Here is an 18,245-nt window from a genome sequence, read left to right as displayed (position 1 = left end):
GTGTCTCTTAACAGTTCTTAGCACCCGTAACAAACTATAATTCTCAGGATGCTTTGGGATAAGCCATGACTGTTTTTAAAGTGGTATCACAGTGTTTTAAATGTATGGTGTGGACTTGGCCCCAGTTAGAAAGAAAAGCCAGGCAGTCAGTTCCATCTTTTGTGTCCTGAAGAACTTCCTGAGCCGGAGAACTGCTAAGAACACCCCTGCAACATTTTGTTGCACATCCCACTTCTTGTTAATAATTTGCAATCTTCCCTCTGACAGTAGAGAATTGTGAATTCTTTCCTTCCTCTCTCTCCGGGCTTAGGCAAGAGGTTTTGCAAAAAACAGAGACTGCAAAACAGAAAGTTATATGCCAAGGATTTCCTTTCTGTTGCAAGAGTTTCCTATCCAGAACTGCCTGTGCAAGATGATGGGAAATGCAGGTTTCACATGCACTTATTTATTTATCAAACATTTGTGTACTTAAACATATACATATATAGATATACTTGGGCATATTAACCAAAAACACAATTTACAAAAGAGCCTGTGCTATATGTCAGACAAGTATTAATATCATTTTTCCTTCCTTCTCCTGCTATCACAAAATTGATTGATGGAATACTTCTCGTCTAGTAGCTAGCAAAAGCTAACGGCCAGCACTATTTATTTCTTAGGAGCATCAGTTACCCCACTGACCAGCCAACATTCAAGGCATCCACAGGCCTTCATGCCTCAATTGCTCTGTGTAGGCATTTAAACCTGCTGGAAGCAAACAAGTCACTAGTCCATAAGATTTAATGTTGGGGGGAAGAAGGAAAAGCACATCCTGAAAAATGAACAGAGTCCACCAGCATCAAACCCTGCACTGACAACAATTTTACAACAAACAAGGGCATACACATTGGTAAAAATTCAGGCGCAGAGTTCTGGAAAGCAGAACTTCACAGGAGTCCAGTCTGGCCAGTGAGTCCCTCAGAGATGTTGCCATGGGCAGATATAAGCTCCTTCCTCACTTGATTTTGCTTTTTGTGGTCTCTGAGCAGCGAGCCACAATCAAGTCTTTACTGGGTCTTGGAGGGATGGCGGGTTGAGCCTTGGACTGGTTATTCTCTGTCTCGTCTTTCTCCGCTATAAAATGAAAGAAGCACACAATAAATTTCTTTGTTTTCATCTCAAGAGGTGGTTGGAATAAATTGGTTCGATTTAACAAAGCTCACGGGATCGGTTCGAAAATCTCTTTACTGTAACTGAAAGCAGTTCTTACCATTTCGGGGTGAAATGAATGTGAATTATGTCTGTTTTGGGGTGAACTCAGAACGACTCCTTGTTCATCTTCAAGTCCACTCTCTTAAGATTTATTTATTTTTTTTACTCTTTAGACTAGGGATGTGGAACCTGTGGCTCTCCAAATGTCTCTGAACTACAGTTCCCAGAAGTCCTAGCAAGCGTGTCCCAAAATTCCTCACACCTGCTTTAGAATCCTTGGGCCTTTAAGCTTTAAAGAGCATAATTGTTGTGTGTTTTAATGTTTTTTTGGTCTTGTTAAACATATTTTATACTTCAGCATAGCAGTTTGCAATGCTCAGAGGGCTTGGTTTTGGTTTTGGTTTTATTTATTTATTTATTTTGCCAAGGCTCCTTTGGATAAAAACTTGAACTGTGAACTGAACTAGTTTGCTTTGTGAAGATCAAGTGTAAACTGGAAAGTAGTTGCTTTGGCACATTCTGATATGGAGAGGGGACACAGCTGGGACTCAGTGGTCCACCCTTTCCAGAACTTACTCCCTCGGATGGGTCATTGCAATAATTTTGAGTCGGTACCAGAATTTGCCCATCATCCTCTCCCCTGCTCATCCCCTTTTCCTTTCGTATTGTCCCCATTAGGTTGTAAGATTGTGGAGAGAGGCCTTGTGCTGTTGTTTTCAATACGGCACCTTTTTATTTTTTTAAAAAAAAACCCACAAATAAATAAATAATCCACCTGTAAATTCCTGTCTCAGAGGTTGAGGTGGCTGAGAAGGACCCTACTATGCAACATACGAGCATGAGAAGAACCTTCCGGATCAAGCCAAAGGCCCATCTGCTTCAGTAACCTGTTCTCACAGCGGCCACAGCAACTTGCTACCTCCTTGTCACAGGGTGCCTTTGGAAAAGCTGCTTTCAAATGAAACCAAACGAGGCACTGTGGAGGCCCCACCGAGTACTTACTGATAGTGCTGCCTTTGTAGATGAGGTTGGTCTTCATCTTCCTCCGGCTCACTAAGTATTTCACGCTGTTCCGCCGATACGTCTCCTGGCTGATCTGCTTGCGGCCTTGATTGTGGATGCTCTTGACATTTCGGATGGTGGATCTGCCAAGTCAGAAGGGGAAAGAGCATGTCTTCCCTTATGTCATATGGGAAATCGCAATGACACTCTGCAAATTCTATTACCAAAGTAATTGTTTTGGCCTCGTTTAGACCTTACACACACACACACACACACACACACACACACACACACACACAGGGACAGGTTATATGAAGCTCAAGCTAGAGAAGATATAAGTTTGCTACAACGAACTAAATTTCCCCAGTGTATTGTCTTCTTCAGAAAGGATCATCAAAGGTCTAGCTATCTAGAAGAACTGACAGTGTCTCCCTTATACAAGAGTTATGCATTCCAACATGTAGAAAGTCAGATACAGACATGTTTGTTTGTTTGTTTGTTTGTTTGTTTGTTTGTTTGTTTGGCTAGAGAATGTAATCTGCTGTGAAACATCCTTTATAGGATGCCCCAAGGGGAAGATTTATGAGAAATTCTTTGTCTGGTCTTATCAAGAAATCATCTGTTCACTCTAAGAAGATGTTTACCCACATGTAACATATGGGACAGCACTGCAGCTGCAAGGAAGCGATGGGCAGAATGAGCTAGTACAGTCACATCTGAGAAATTTAAGAGTGTGTTCAGTTTTGCTTTAGTTTCAATTAGGTTTCATTCGACTGTGTCAAAAGCTTTCTGATTATTTTAACTTCTTCCTTAATATATTTGTTTAACCTAACTGTTCATACCAGTGCTTTTCTTCTAGGAAAAAAAAGGAGCTGGTATTGCGTACCCTTGAGTACCCCCAGAATAAAAAAAAGCACTGGTTCATGTATAGGAAATTGTCGGAGTATATTTTTAAGGTGTCAAAGCCAGTGGATCATGTAATAAAGTTGCTTATGGTGATGCAATCTGCCTCTGTATGTGGAATGGGAAGTGTCTGCAATTGTTTGATTTGAATCATGCTGAAAAATGTCTTGCACCAGTCCTTTTAATTATTGTTCCCATGCCAAAAATTACCAAAAGCATTTTCTTCCACCAACACACAAACACACGCTACCTTCGAGGTGGGGCTCCTTTGTTCCTCAGCTGATTGTTCTCTGGGTTATTCAGCTCCCCAGATTTCTGCAGATACATCGACGGGTAATAGCCTGTAGTTTCGTCCTTCCTGAAATTTCAGAAACAACATCAATTTACCCACAAGAAAAAAAGAGGAAGGAGCTCTGTGGTTGGCAAGCGGACAGAGAGCCTTAATCCCAGGAGGGTGAAGGAGGACGTAACCTCAATCTCCCACACCATGAGAAATGCTGCCCCCACTTTTGATAAACACACTTTTTTGACATCCACAGATTCAGCACAATATTTGAAAGAGGTTTTCCTGGTTGGAGCCTATGTGGGTAAAACAGCACAGAAAAACACGTCTGCTCCACTTTCAAATATCACACCGGACACCCTGACATGGGAGCAAGAGGTGTGATCCTGTTTTGCCCTCCACCCAGTAAATGTACACTTTGAATGATGGCCAATAAGGGACACAGTAAGCTGTATTAGACAGAGTCCTTCCTCCTTCACTCCGGTGCCCTCCAGGTCCTTTAGACCACAACTCCCATCAACCCTCGCCAGTGCAGCCTTGATTCCATCAGCCCCACCATGCGGCTGATGGGAATTGTAGTCCCCAAACATCTGGAGGGCCCCAGGTTAGCGGAAGGGATTTATGAAAGATCCAAACAAGTCCTTAGGGCAGAAAAGTCCATGTCCATTAGCCACAGTAGACAGAAATGGAGCCTCCATATTCAAAGGCAGGATACCTCCAATTTCCACACACTAGGTGATGTTTATTTCCACCAGCCCTTCTTTGGTTCCTCACCTGACAACCCACCATCCATCAAGCAGTTTATGGATAACTTCTATGGTTTCCCCTTCCTTCAGAGTGATCTCGTCTTCCTGGGCGGCTGTGTAGCCTTTCCGGACAACATGGAGTTCCCCTTAAAACAAAAGAGCAGAGAACCATCAAGAAGGACTCAGGAGTTTGCAAGGCAACAATAGATCCAATAATCATCTCATTGATATTCATCCTTCAGTTTGCACAGTTATAGCACACAACGCGCTTTCCAATCTGAATTGCAATCCCCTTCGTGATAGCCATGTGTGCTACGGATCGCTATTGTTCCCATTTTACAGATAGGAAAACAGAGGCTGAAAGGTGGCTATCTTTCAAATGCTGCCATTTAACTTCAGGGTTAATCGGGACCTGGGCATCCACAGACCCAACAGAGAGGGTTTGTTTTACCTGCATAGTTGGGATCCTGTTCTTCAGACTCATCTGGACCATCCATAGGTTCGAGGTAGGCAGCGGGGACCCAACCCCGTTTGTTCGTCTGCTGACAGAACCACCAACCTGGAGCGAGACAAATGATAAATAAATCGGTGTCCTCCTGGACCAAGTTACCTGTCTCTAAAGTTTACACATCAGAAGTGCAGCTGGTTATGCTTAATGCCTGCACGGGTCATCAACCTCTTTAGACCCATGGGCTTATTTTGATTTTTTGAGGAAGCAGTGTGGGTGCCACCTCTTCAGGTCTTCAAAAGAGCCTGCTGGATCAGACCAGTGGCCCATCTAGTCCAACAGCTTCTGGAAACTTGGAAGCAGGACCTGAACACAAGAACACACTGTTCTCTCCTGCAGTTTCCAGCAACTGGTATTCAGAAGCATTGCCATTGATGGACATTGCTGCCTCCTGTCTGATAATATTCCACAGATTAACTGTATGCTGAGAAGGACTTTGTTTTATCTGTCCTCGGCCTGCCAACAGACCACTTCTCTCGTCTGCTCATCTGCCCCAGCAAAGACAGAGAGAAAGAAAGTGGGCACACTTAGCTTTTCCAAAGGACCTGGGCCAAAGTCAAGAGGCAATAGAAATCATACGAGCCTTGGAAAGCACATAGAGCCAGAAGAAGAAGAAGTGGGGGAAGGCGCCGCTCTTCAAACTTCCTCTTTCAACTCTATGCACGTTTTGAGGGAGGAAAGGGAAACCGCTGCCCTCATCTCATGACCAAGGAGGCAGTGAGGGAATCAGAGACTCTCCATGAAGGCACCAGGAGAAGACCTCAAGGGACGCCATGGCCCCAGAGATGCAACATTGGTAGCCTCCACTTAGGGGGCAGACCTCCTGCTGCGGCCAAAGTACAGACCCTCCAAGTGTCCCTATTTTCCTGGATTTACAGAAGTCACCCCAGTTTCTGTTTTGATCCTGGAATGTCTCGCTTTTCCTTAGGACATCTCATTGTCATCACAGAAATGTTGCAGGGTTTGGAGTTATGCGACTCCCGAGTCATCTGAAGGCAGTTCTATATAGGGAAGCTCTTTTTGAAAAATGTTTGTTTTATTAGGCTTTTATATATGTTGGAAGACGCCCAGAGTGGCTGGGGCAACCCGGTTAGATGGACGGGGGTATAAATAGCAAAATTATGACTATGGAATAGGACGTTCCCTACTTTCTCTGCCACCGCTGTAAAACCAGCCCCTCTCCCAAGAGATAAACACCATCTCTCTCTCCTTACCGCTTTCGCTTTTCTCCACAACGTCCACCAGGTCCCCCATCTTGACCCCCATCTCAGTGCTGGAGTTCTTCTCATAGTCGCCAATTGCCCGATACGTCTGTAGGATGATGGGTCCTGTGATATCTATTGGAGGAGGAAGAAGAAGAGTTTGGATTTGATATCCCGCTTTATCACTACCCGAAGGAGTCTCAAAGTGGCTAACATTCTCCTTTCCCTTCCACCCCCACAACAAACACTCTGTGAGGTGAATGGGGCTGAGAGACTTCAGAGAAGTGTGACTAGCCCAAGGTCACCCAGCAGCTGCATGTGGAGGAGTGGGGAAGCGAACCCGGTTCACCAGATTACGAATCTGTCGCTCTTAACCACTACAGCACACTGGCTCTCAGGAGGAGAAGTGGCTGTGATTAGAGGAACTCTCAAGGGCCCCCTCTGAGCCAGGATTCACCGGAGCCGAGCCCCTGAGACCTGTCTGGAGTGCGAGGGACCAGCGCCACGTGCAAACTTAATACAGTATATTTTGTGCCATGCACAAAATATATCTCCCTCCCCACTGAATAACGGTGCCATGCACAAAATATATCTCCCTCCCCACTGAATAACGGTGAGCTAATTCTCTCCACACACATGGTTCTGGGATAAAGAGGGCACAGGGTTCAGGGCGGAAGGTGGAATCTGAAAAATAGACTTGAGAACTGCTTTCAGAGAGTTCCCAGTGCCACTTTTAGTTAGGAGAGAGCACCGTGTTTTGAGTCCTTGTGGCAACTTATGAATCCAGGAAGCAGAGGAGGCAGCGAAGGACACTATAAATTTAAAGTATGGTAGGACTTGAACCCATGACTTCAAGTTGCAAGAAAGGAGATTCCAACTAAAGATCAGGAAGAACTTTCTGGCTGTAAGAGATGTTTGACAGTGGAAAGGACTCCCTTGGAAGGTGGTGGACTCTCCTCCCTTGGAGGTTTTTAAGCAGACTTTGGGTGGTCATCTGTCTGGGACGCTTTTGTTGAGATTCCTGCATTGCAGGGGGTTGGACTTGATGATCCTTGGGGGCCCCTTCCAACTCTAGGATCCTATGAAAGCACATGGCTACTCCCAGAGAATCCTGAGCACTGCAGTTTGTGCTTCACAGAACTATGATTCCTAACGCCCTTAACAAACTACCCAGCCAGATGTTTCTGGAGAAGCTGCACACAGGACCTTAGTGCTGCTGAGGGCAAGGCAGGCTGTGATCCTGGCAGTAACATACAGCCACTGAAGACGAGTGGGAAGGATTTCACCACTTCTGCTTTTTAATTACCTGCTGCAATCTTCTTGGAGTCTTTTGGTATCAAAAAGGTTTCTGGTTTCTTGACGCTAAGGGGAAAAGAATCAAAGGCAAACATTGTTGGAATTGTCAAGTCTTCCATCATAGCCACAGACTCAAACTGGTGGCCTCAAGCTAGTCATGAACTCACAGCATGTTGGATAATCACACTGGCCTGATTTGCTGATTACAAAGGTAACGTACTTTGGGTGTTTGAAACATGGAATATAAACATGAACAGCACTGACTCTTTTTTTGTGGAGCGAGCCACAACCATGCATTCTTGTCTTGCCATGCAGTGTCAAGTTAGATGTCTATGGAGGCTGGACCACCAACCTCAGCCTGCCTCCAGCCAGCTTGCTTACCTTATATCTCACAAGCAGGCCAAGGAGTGGCCCTGACTGTTCGCTTCCTCCTCCTTAGTCTCAGGGTCGCCCTTGTAGAACTCAGCAGAGAGGAGGCGGATGGGGACAAAACTAGAAGGAGTTGGCTCTACCTGTCATCAGCTCTGGCGCCCCCTACTGGTCGGCTCCTCATGATCTGCCCTACCAGGCCCAAGCAGTGTTTCTCTAATAAGTGTTGTTGGACTACAACCCCCATCATCCCTGATCACCATTCCTGCTAGTTATGGATGATGGGAGTTGTAGTCCAACAACAGTTAGGGACCCAAGTTTGAGAACCACGGCTGGGGAGCAGCTGCCACTGGGAAGGTGCTATACTGAGATACTGTAAATGGCACTTTTCAGAGTCATTTACCAGGAGCGGCAGTGAGAGGGGAAGTGGCAATGAGCCCTAGGGGAGGGTGACACTGGACTTCTTACAGCTGCCCAAAGTATCAGGTGCTGACACCGGGTTCGAGATGGACATGGGTCCCTTCCTCCCTATGGACCCTTCCTGCCAGTCTTAGGCCAATAGGTGCCTCCCAGCGTCCTGACAATACTCACTGGCTTGCTATAGGTGGGTTCAGGTCATCCGGTCTGACTTTGAAGAAGGTCAAGACGTGTACACACCGGGAGATCTTGCGGGGCAGGTTGATGAGGGCCATGGTGTACTCGGAGAGTGTGTCTTGCCGATTTTGGGTGATTCGCTGGCTGTCAAACCACCTTGGCGCTACATAGATGGGTAGGAAGGAACAAAGTTGTTTACATTTCATCATGCCAGAGGACTACCCCATCCCGTCCGGTCAATGCCTATTCCAGTCAATTCAGTTTGCATTTCAGGTGACACTACCTAACAGGCAAACCTACCTTTCTAAAGCTGAATTCTTGACAAAGAAGAAGTATATTATGGGCATATTTGCATAGAAAAATGTGTATTTTGGGAGAAATTCACATTCAAATGTCAACTTCAAAATAAAATTAAAAAATCATACACAGATGTGGTTGGGAAAATGAGAAATTGAAAGAAACTGAAACAGACATCGTACACTTGTGTCTCAGTTTGTGACTTGGTTCAAGACTTGGCCGTTTCTCATCATTATGTAAACAGGATCCAAAAGGGAACAGGAACAATTTTTTTTTAACCACATGTGGCTGCTTGGTCAGTCAACTGCAATGGAACAGTTATTTCAGCGCCCGAAACCCACTGCATTAGCATGACAACTGATTTGGACAAACCAAAGATCTAAATGTGTTCCTGGTTACTACATAGGAAGTGAGCGCTTGAGCAATGACACTGTTATGAGTTTGTGAGTGCCAGGCACCACTAAATTCCTGGGTCCAGTAGGCGTTAGACTATAATCAAGGCTTGGGGGGGTTAAACTGTTAATCCCTATACCCAAGCTTCCTGTGTTCAGGTGATCGCCTGGGAGATGGGCCATTAGGAGAACGAAGGAATAGGCCATTAAGAAAGTAAATAGGAATCTGGGTCAGACAGCAAATGGGTGGGACCATGCCCCCCAATTCAGAGTTTGTTAGAAGACAAAGGCAGAGCTGAGAGTTGGCTGTGATGTGACCTAGAGGAGGGGAAAGGTTGCAAGCTGGAAAAAGCAGGAAGTTGGAGAGAAGGTCAGAGCCCAGTGGTTGATTTCTGTTTGAATTCAAGTCTTTGGGAGAAATGAGACCCTCTTGCGGTGTTGATGCTGTGAGCCCCTCCATCATAAGCTCAGGTTGTATATATGTGTCAGGAAACCATGTATACTAAAGACACTACAATCTCTACATTGCCTCATTTCCAAAAGGAACATTCAGTCTGCCCATTTCCCAGAGCTTACTGGAAACCAGAGCACATTTGGGTGCTGCCAGTGAAATGTTGAAGTACTGGGGCTCAGCCTTAAATCATGTGAAATAATATACCGCATTTTTCTGTGTAATAGCCGACAATTTTTCCTTAGAATTAATAGGCGAAAATTGCAGATCGTTTCACAGACGGATATCAGGCGGGCGATTGGTGGCAGCAGCCAGCAGGAGATGGCAGAGGTGATTGTGCGTGTGATTGGTTGCTGCAGCAAGGCCTGGTGATGATTGGCTGTGGCAATTGGGTGTGCTATTTACGGCAGCAGCAAGGTGTACATGCAATCGGCTGTGGTTGCGCTGAGTGTGCAGGTGGACTTTTGGCAGTGAGCATGCAAACGACTGTTGGCCATCGCAATGCATGCAATTTGCATTGGTGGGCAGACTGTAGAGTGATGGGTGGCAGTGATTCCCCCCCCCCAAAAAAAGAAGCTCAACAACTTTGGGCAATTCCCCCCCCCCCAAAAAAAATATTTTTGTTGCAGTCCAAAAAAATAGGGTCATCTTATACAAGGTAGGGGGTGTTATACACGGAAAAATAAGGTAATATGATGAGGGGGGAGGTGTTCTTTTGAGCATGTGAAGACTGCTTTCACTCTCCACCAAAGGAAATCCCTGAATAGCTGGGAAGAAGGATCCTACATAAATACACACCTGCAAAGAATCCTGAGAAACTGAGTTTCTTAAAGGTACTGGAGATTGTAGCTCGGTGATGAACAAACTACAGTTCCTATGATTCTTAGGGAGGTGGGAAATGTGATTTAAGCATACGGTGTGTGTACATCCAAAAAGTCATTTAAGCCAGCAGTTTGAAATTTCAGACAAGTTCGCCACGATAATTTAAAATACAGTGCTGATTGTAAACCAGGGCTGGCTTTATATCTCTAGACTCAGGGCAATGCCAAGAACCTAGAACTGGCAGTTGTACTGGCTTACTTACCAGGCAAGTGAGGAATGATCCTGTTCTCAATACTAATGTCCCCAGATTCAATAGGAAACATCTCCTTTAAAGTTTTCTGGAGAAAGGAGAGAAAGCAAGAGCAGCCTTAGAATTCTAGATGAAAGTATGGACGAAAAACAAATCATCAGGTGCGTTTAGTCACTTCCAGTCAGTAATTTAATAAGGGGCTTCCATTCCCATCACTTTGGCAATTAGCAATTGCTTCCCCTGCTTTTAAAAAGTAAATTGCAGACAGGGGAGCAGAAGTCTGGATTGGGACCCTGATGCAGGGCGGGGAGAGAGGAGTCCCTTAATCTTTCATTCTTTTCTACAGGATTCTGATACAGATTGTGGGGAGGGGGGGGTGTCTGCAAGTTACTTTTTAAAAAGCAAATCCCCATTCAACAACGGCTGCATTGACACCATACATTTAAAGTGCTGTGATATAACTTCAAACAGTCCCCCCCCCCAAATAATTTCGGGAGCTGCAGTTTGTTAAGGGTGCTGAGAGTTGTTAGGAGGCTCCCCCCCCCAATTCTCCACACAGAACTACAATTCCCAAAGTCCCCTGAGAAGAGAGGTTGATTGTTACATCACTCTGCAGCTCCCTGAGGGGAACAGGGGTCTCCTCACAACTCTCAGCACCCTTAACAAACTATAGCTCCCAGAATGATTTGAGAGAAGCTATGACCGTTTTACATTGTGTCGCACTGCCTTAAATCTGTGGCCAAAGAGCCGGACATGACCAGGCAGTGGGACAGTCATGTGACAGGAACCAGCAACAAGAAGCAGGGACTGTCCTGTGAAGTGGTAACTGGTAGGGTGGAAGGCAGGAGGCTGGCAGTAGGTGGCGCCAGAGCAAATTACAGGCAAAGCCACCCCCTGATTGGTTGTAAGTAAGAAGTCTGGCAGGTAGAGGCTGGCTAGGAGCAGACTGAGTTTGGTGAGGCAGTGCCCCATTTGTCACAGTGGGTCAGCCTCCATTGGTCTCATGGGGGCCAAATGGAGGGATATCTGGAATTACAAAGTCTGAGTGCCCCAGAGTGACCCAGCAGCTGCCACTCCCCTGGGTTTCTACCTCAGCCTTCCCAAAACAAGAAAACAAAAGAGCAAGGCACAAGGTTGACGGCAAAGGCAGCAACAGACTTCCCCTTTGCGGCTTGCAAAAAAAGGGAAAGACTTGAAATGTTGAATTCTCATCATATGACTATCGCATGAAATAATATTTCAACCAGGCAGCTCAGAAATTCCAAACAGCTGCATTAAAAAGAGAACAATGCAGGAATCACCCTCTTTTGTTGACCACCTACTCGGCTGCCCTTCCTTCCAGCTTTAGTGAGATTTGTAAGGTTTGCCCACAATGCTTGTGAGTGCGTATTTTTTGATGGCTCTGGTTCCTCTTACCCTTGATCCCCACTACCTTCCGCCCCACAGTCCCAAAGGGCTGCTCAGAGAACTACTCAAAATGACATCCTATCTTCCTAAGAAAGAGGAGCAACCACAGAAAGTTGCCCTAGGGTGGCATAAAGTAAAGGTAAAGGGACCGCAGACCATTAGGTCCAGTCGCGGACGACTCTAGGGTTGTGGTGCTCATCTCGCTTTACTGGCCGAGGGAACCAGCTTCCGGGTCATGTGGCCAGCATGACTAAGCCGCTTCTGGCGAACCAGAGCAGCGCACGGAAATGCCGTTTACCTTCCCACCGGAGCGGTACCTATTTATCTACTTGCACTTTGACGTGCTTTCGAACTGCTAGGTTGGCAGGCATACACAGAGTTAGAGAGGGTGCCGGCGTTTGTCCTCGTTGATATCTAACCCTTGAGCACAACATCGCCAACACTTCGTTTGATCAAACTTACCTTTGTTGATAACTACAGGAGCCTGGCTAAAGGAACTTTAAAGACTGAATCTTCCTTTTGGACACAATTTGAATGAGTTTTTTGTTTGTGGCTTCTGTAGTAGATCTTGTACATAGCTCTCTCAATTTTTGGATTATTAATGTAGGATTTAGAACGTAGAATGGTTTGGTAGCGTTTTGTGTGCCGCTTATGTGCTGCTTAATTTATACTGGTCTACTATGAGAATTGGCAGCATAGGTTCATTTCTTCAGTACTTGTATTTCCTGAGAAAGAGGAGCAACCACAGAAAGTTGCCCTAAAAAGAAAAAAAAAGGAGGCCACAGGTTTGCATGGCATTATATTATATGTATAGATGCAGATTCAGGAATGATTGCTATGATTTAACTCCTCAAAGGTGAGAAGGAGGCCTATCTGAAATAACAGCAATTATTTCTAAATCTGCAGGTGTCCATATAGATTAACCCATGCACATTTTATGCAAGTCCTCCTTTCAGTCTTCTTTGGCAATGTAATGAATGCACCATCTTAGCACAGAAAGACATCAAGATTAGCCGGACACTCTTCAGGTGCCAGAGACACAACAGTTTACTTACATGGAATTCGTAAATCTCGGTGAACTTCCGATACACAACTTTCTCTGTGAGATCTTGCCACTTCACCAGAAACATGTAGACCTGACAAGGAGAACAGACCATTGTTCAGAATCGGTGAAAGCTTTCAAATGGCCTCCCCCCAGCCAACCCTATTCTTCATCCCAGGCTGTTCAGAGGGCGCCGAATTTAGATGTGCAGGGAGACTCCATTAATGATGAATGTTACACACATTATATTCAAAAATAAAATGCATTAAAAATAGGTGTTATCTGCTTTGACGCTGGAATCCTAGAGCGCTTCTGGTCCTGCAGAAAAACTCATCAGAAACTGAAGCTTTAAGCACAAAACAATGCCAGTTTTCCCAGTTCTAGAATAAGCAGCTAATGTAGACATCCTGAAAACAATCCATAAATATTCACTAATGGAGTGATATCCGAATCTGGAAACGGATTTGTGGTTTTTCATTGTACGACTGGTGTTTCTGTTTTGTTTTTTCATGTCGTAAAAAGCAGGGTTGACTTATGGGTGTGTTACAATCTTGTGTTGGGGGGCAGCAGGCACAGAAGAATCAAACAGTTATAGAATCACTAAATTGTAGAGTTGGAAGGGACCTCAGGGGTCATCTAGTCCAACCCCCTGCAATGCAGGAATCTTTTTTTTAAAAAAACCCCACAATATGAAAGATTTCTTAATTTACAAAAATACGTGCATTGTCTTTTTTTCAAGTTGCGTTTTCAACAGATCAGTTACCCAGTGTGGGGCTCAAACTCATGACCCAGATATTAAGAGTCTCACGCTCTACCAACTGAGCTATCCATTATCTCCTCTTGCCATGCTGCCCATGGACTGGAAATCCCAGGGGATGAAAATGAGATTTTGGGTGCGCAAAGCATTTGCTGTGCTTTAGAACGGTGGCTGTTCCCTCGCAGCCTCCTCTAAGTGAGGGTATTCCCAAGCAATGCACATGGGGTGGAATTTCCTGCCTTTGTTCACATGGTTCCCCCCCCCCCCTTTTCTACAGGGAAGCCACATGATAGAGCACTCGAATCATAAGCCTGCTGGCTGTTGCTTCACCCCTGGGGCACTTCCAGACTTTTGCGGTCTGCGGGACTTTCAATCAAGTGCCGGCCAATTCCAATTGCACAATTAAAGTTGAGCTGTTGTGCAACAAACCTGCTTCCTCAAAAGATGACATTTGCAATGAACAAAGCGATGGGAAAGTGCAACGTCATCTAATCTCCATGCAAACAAATCCAGGTGCGTGCTCAGTAAACAAGTCATCTGGGAGTGCCCCGTGCACCTTCCATCTTTTTTCCCCTTTCAGGCTGAAGAAAATGCAGCTTTTTAAAGACACAGCAAGCAAACACCAGCGCTATCTTTTCAATGTGGATCACCTGGGCTCTGGCCTGCCTTTTCGCAAGAGGCCAAATTTGGCATGAGATTGACACCTGAGGCACCTGAAAACTTGCCACCACTCACACATTTAATGTGGCCTTTCCGTATCCTGGGGACACAGAAACGGGAGCTTTTGAGGTGTCAGGCTCCCATCAGCCCCAGTCAGCATGGCCAGGAATGATGGGAGTCCAACTGGTTTCCTCATCCATCCCTAAGCTATGCAATGCCTAGTGCCTCTTACCTAGCTCTTTCTCAGGCAGGAGAGGGGAAAGAATAATAATAATAATAATAATAATAATAATAATAATAATAATAATAATATATTTATACCCCGCCCATCTCACTGTGTTTCCCCAGCCACTCTGGGCGGCTTCCAACACAATATTGGAATACAGTAATGCCTCAAACATTAAAAGCTTCCCTAAACAGGGCTGCCTTCAGATGTCGTCTAAAAGTCTGGTTGTTGTTGTTCTCTTTGACATCTGGTGGGAGGGCATTCCACAGGGTGGGTGCCACTACCGAGAAGGCCCTCTGCCTGGTTCCCTGTAACTTGACTTCTCACAGCGAGGGAACCGCCAGAAGGCCCTCAGCACTGGACCTCAGTGTCCAGGCAGAATGATGGGAGTGGAGACACTCCTTCAGATATACTGGACCGAGGCCGTTTAGGGCTTTAAAGGTCAGCACCAACACTTTGAATTGTGCTCGGAAACGTATGACAAAAGCAGAGAGGATTTCCTTGCAGGCATTTGTGAGATCAGAACAGTGAGATTGCAAATTAAACCACAGTCGTACCTTGGTTCTCGAACGGCTTGGTTACCAAACAAATTGGCTCCTGAACGCCGCAAACCTAGATGTGAGTGTTCCGGTTTGCGAACGTTTTTTCCGGAAGCTGAATATCCAGCATGGCTTCTGCTTGAGTGCAGGAAGCTCCTGCAGCCAATCGGAAGCCAAGCTTTAGTTTTCAAATGGTTTCAGGAGTTGAACGGACTCCCGGAACGGATTAAGTTTGAGAACCAAGGTACCACTGCATTTCCTTCCAAGCAGAGGCTGATCACATTTAACCTAAGTGGAAAAGAGGGCCAATGACCTTGCTCTCTGAAATATACTTGGAATCGAGAGTGGATTTCATGCTCTTTATTCAGCTCATAGTGGTGAGGAGGAATGGAAGTTCCCCCAGAATGTCTGCTTTATATACATTATTTACACAATTGGCCCCACGTGATTGGCTAATTCCGGGACTCACCTGTAGGCCAATCAGGTTGCGGATTCATTTCCACCTGGAGCTGGATTGGGTGGCTCCTGTGGACCAATCAGACTGCTGCATTCTGAATCCTATTGTTCTAGGACCAATCAGACTGCTGCATTTTGGATCCTATTCAACTCAGCACATAACACACTCTGTCTCTCTTCTTGGTTGCAGAAAACCCCAACTCTATGAATCTGCAGCAGTGTTGATCACCAAGCCCTTAAATGCTGAAGTTCCCTGGGCGGCCCAGAATGACTTATCTATCCTCTTCCTGCAGATCATCATGGTGCAATAGCGTTATAAAAAGAAGGAAGACCAAGAAAATCCCTGCCAAGGCTTGAGTGTGTGGCTCAAGGTTTGCTGTTAACCGGCAAAGGGGAACGAAAGAAAGCAGGGTCCAGAATCGATAGCAAACAACAGTGGGGAGGTCAGGGAGTGATGTCCAAACCAGGCATAGACACACCCGTCAATTTCAGATCCTCTCGGTTTCTCATTCTTCCAACCTTAAGCTTGGTTCCTGCCATTTCTGCATAATATTGCAATTAAAAAAAAAAATCTACACAAAAATGCGTGTGAGCGTGATATGCTCATTTTTGTTGCCTACACTTTTTTGCAAGGAGTTTGCTAACACCACACCTGATAGAATGCGTTTTGGTACATTAATTTCCACATGGCTTTGCACACAGTTTGCACTAATGTACGCATGGAGAAAGTGGGCAGAAAAATGTTTTTCTCCCCCTCTCATAACACTGGAGACTTGTGGATATCCAATGAATTGAGGATTGACTTTATAGTTTTAACTGATGCCTTTTTTATTATTATTGGATATTTGTAAACTGCATCAAAGTGCAAGTAGATAAATAGGTATCGTTCTGGCAGGAAGGTAAACGGCGTTTCCGTGCGCTGCTCTGGTTCGCCAGAAGCTGCTTAGTCATGCTGGCCACATGACCCAGAAGCTGTACGCCGGCTCCCTCGGCCAATAAAGCGAGATTAGCGCCGCAACCCCAGAGTCTGCCACAACTGGACCTAAGGGTCAGGGGTCCCTTTACCTTTACCTTTAGAGAACTACTATACATAAGAAGCATATAGATTGTTTAAGTTAATAAACAAAATACACAAATCCCAGCTGAGCAATGCTTGCTTGCCTCTGCCTTGCCTGGGTTGTTTTTGGGGTGGGCAGCACTGCAACTTTTCATCATCATCATCATCATTATTTTACCTGGACTTCAGCCTAAGGCCATAGGGTGGGTCACAACAATTGAAAACAGAGCACTGAAAACAAACTACTGTCCTAAGAATAGGGTGGTTCCTAAAACTATACATCGCAAGGGCCAAAAGCAGAACTAAAAAGATGCATCTTCCACATAATGAGGAGCAAAAAAGAGATGAATAGAAAAGCTCTTTAGCTAAAAGGACGTCTCTCACAGGCATATTTTTCCTTCCCCTTTGCTCAGGAGCCCCAGGTGGGCTGAATGAGGTACTTCCCAACAATCGTACATCCATCTGTGGCGCATTTGCAGTGTGGTGCAGTGGTTAGTGTGCCTGACTAGGAAGAGCTGAGAGAGACCAGGGTTCAAATCCCTACTCAGCCATTATTATTATTATTATTATTATTATTATTATTATTATTATACAGTGGTACCTCGGGTTACAGACGCTTCAGATTACAGACTCCGCAAACCCAGAAATAGTACCTCGGGTTAAGAACTTTGCTTCAGAATGAGAACAGAAATCGTGCTCTGGTGGCGACAGCGGGAGGCCCCATTAGCTAAAGTGGTACCTCAGGTTAAGAACAGTTTCAGGTTAAGAACGGACCTCCAGAATGAACTAAGTTCTTAACCAGAGGTACCACTGTACTGCCCTTCATCAAAAGATCTCAGGGCGGTTCACAAGAAAAAATATATAAGACAAAAGCACTAATAATAATAATAATAATAATAATAATAATAATAATACAATTTATTATTTATACCCTGCCCATTTGGCTGGGTTTCCCCAGCCACTCTGGGCAGCTTCCAACAAAAGATTAAAAGTACATTAAAACACCAGTCATTAAAAACTTCCCTAAACAATTAGTTAAAAGCAAAACAATACCACCACCCCACACAATGCCATGAAGCTCCCTGTGTGGCCACGGGCCAGTCACTCACTCTCAGCCTAACCTACCTCACAGGGTTGTTGTGAGGAGAAAACGAGGAGGAAGAGAACTGTAGGTGCCACTTTGAGGAGGAAAGGTAAGTTAATAATAAGGTAACAACAACAAAAAGACTTACATAGTGCTGGCTTGGGAAAAACCTCTTCTCGTAGCCCAGCAGTTCAATATGTCGGATATAGGTATCTCCCATGGTCACTGCTAAATCCCTGCAGCCCTGATGCTTGTTGGCTGTGGCTGAGATAGTGCCCCCTCGCTGACAAACGACTCGGCTAGTGGGCTGCAGCTTTTATCCTCGTTAAAAAGGAGAAGTCTCATTTCCCCACATTGCACATTGTGGATTTTTTTTGGGTGTGTATGTGTGCTGGGTTTCTGTTTTCTGCACCTGCCGTGTGTCTCCAGAGCACTGCAACACGACACTAGAAGCTGCCTGGCGTGTGTTATGTCTGTGTTGTGGGCTCCTGGCTCCAGAAGACATGTGCTAGAGGCAGCATCAAAGTTTGCTGGCAAGGAATGATCTGGGTTCCTGAGGCTCCCTGGGCTGCCAAGATGATATTGCTCTGCCCAATCTGACTCACAGGATTGCTGCAAGGACAGAATTGCAGGATGGGGGCAGAGAAAGAGGAAACGGATTACCGGAAACACGGACAAAAGAAAGTTTACATTTGCATAACAGGTGCA

At 45.3% G+C, this 18,245-nt stretch overlaps 1 protein-coding gene across 1 annotated transcript; it reads right to left on the bottom strand.

The window, feature by feature from the left end:
- Positions 1-429: 429 nt before the first annotated feature.
- On the bottom strand, positions 430-17,856 carry NCF1 (neutrophil cytosolic factor 1). Its single transcript, XM_081843988.1, has 11 exons — positions 17,686-17,856; positions 12,772-12,852; positions 10,322-10,397; positions 8,095-8,260; positions 7,145-7,200; positions 5,851-5,973; positions 4,580-4,687; positions 4,157-4,274; positions 3,350-3,457; positions 2,197-2,339; positions 430-1,116 (listed from the first exon to the last, which is right to left on the bottom strand). Exons 1-11 carry the CDS (start codon positions 17,755-17,757, stop codon positions 998-1,000), a joined length of 1,170 nt encoding a protein of 389 aa, XP_081700114.1. The 5' UTR covers positions 17,758-17,856; the 3' UTR covers positions 430-997.
- Positions 17,857-18,245: the final 389 nt, after the last annotated feature.

Source organism: Podarcis erhardii (assembly GCF_964252035.2).
Source record: "Podarcis erhardii genome assembly, chromosome: 16".
NCBI classification, from domain to species: domain Eukaryota; kingdom Metazoa; phylum Chordata; class Lepidosauria; order Squamata; family Lacertidae; genus Podarcis; species Podarcis erhardii.
This window is presented reverse-complemented; position numbering and strand designations above follow the sequence as displayed.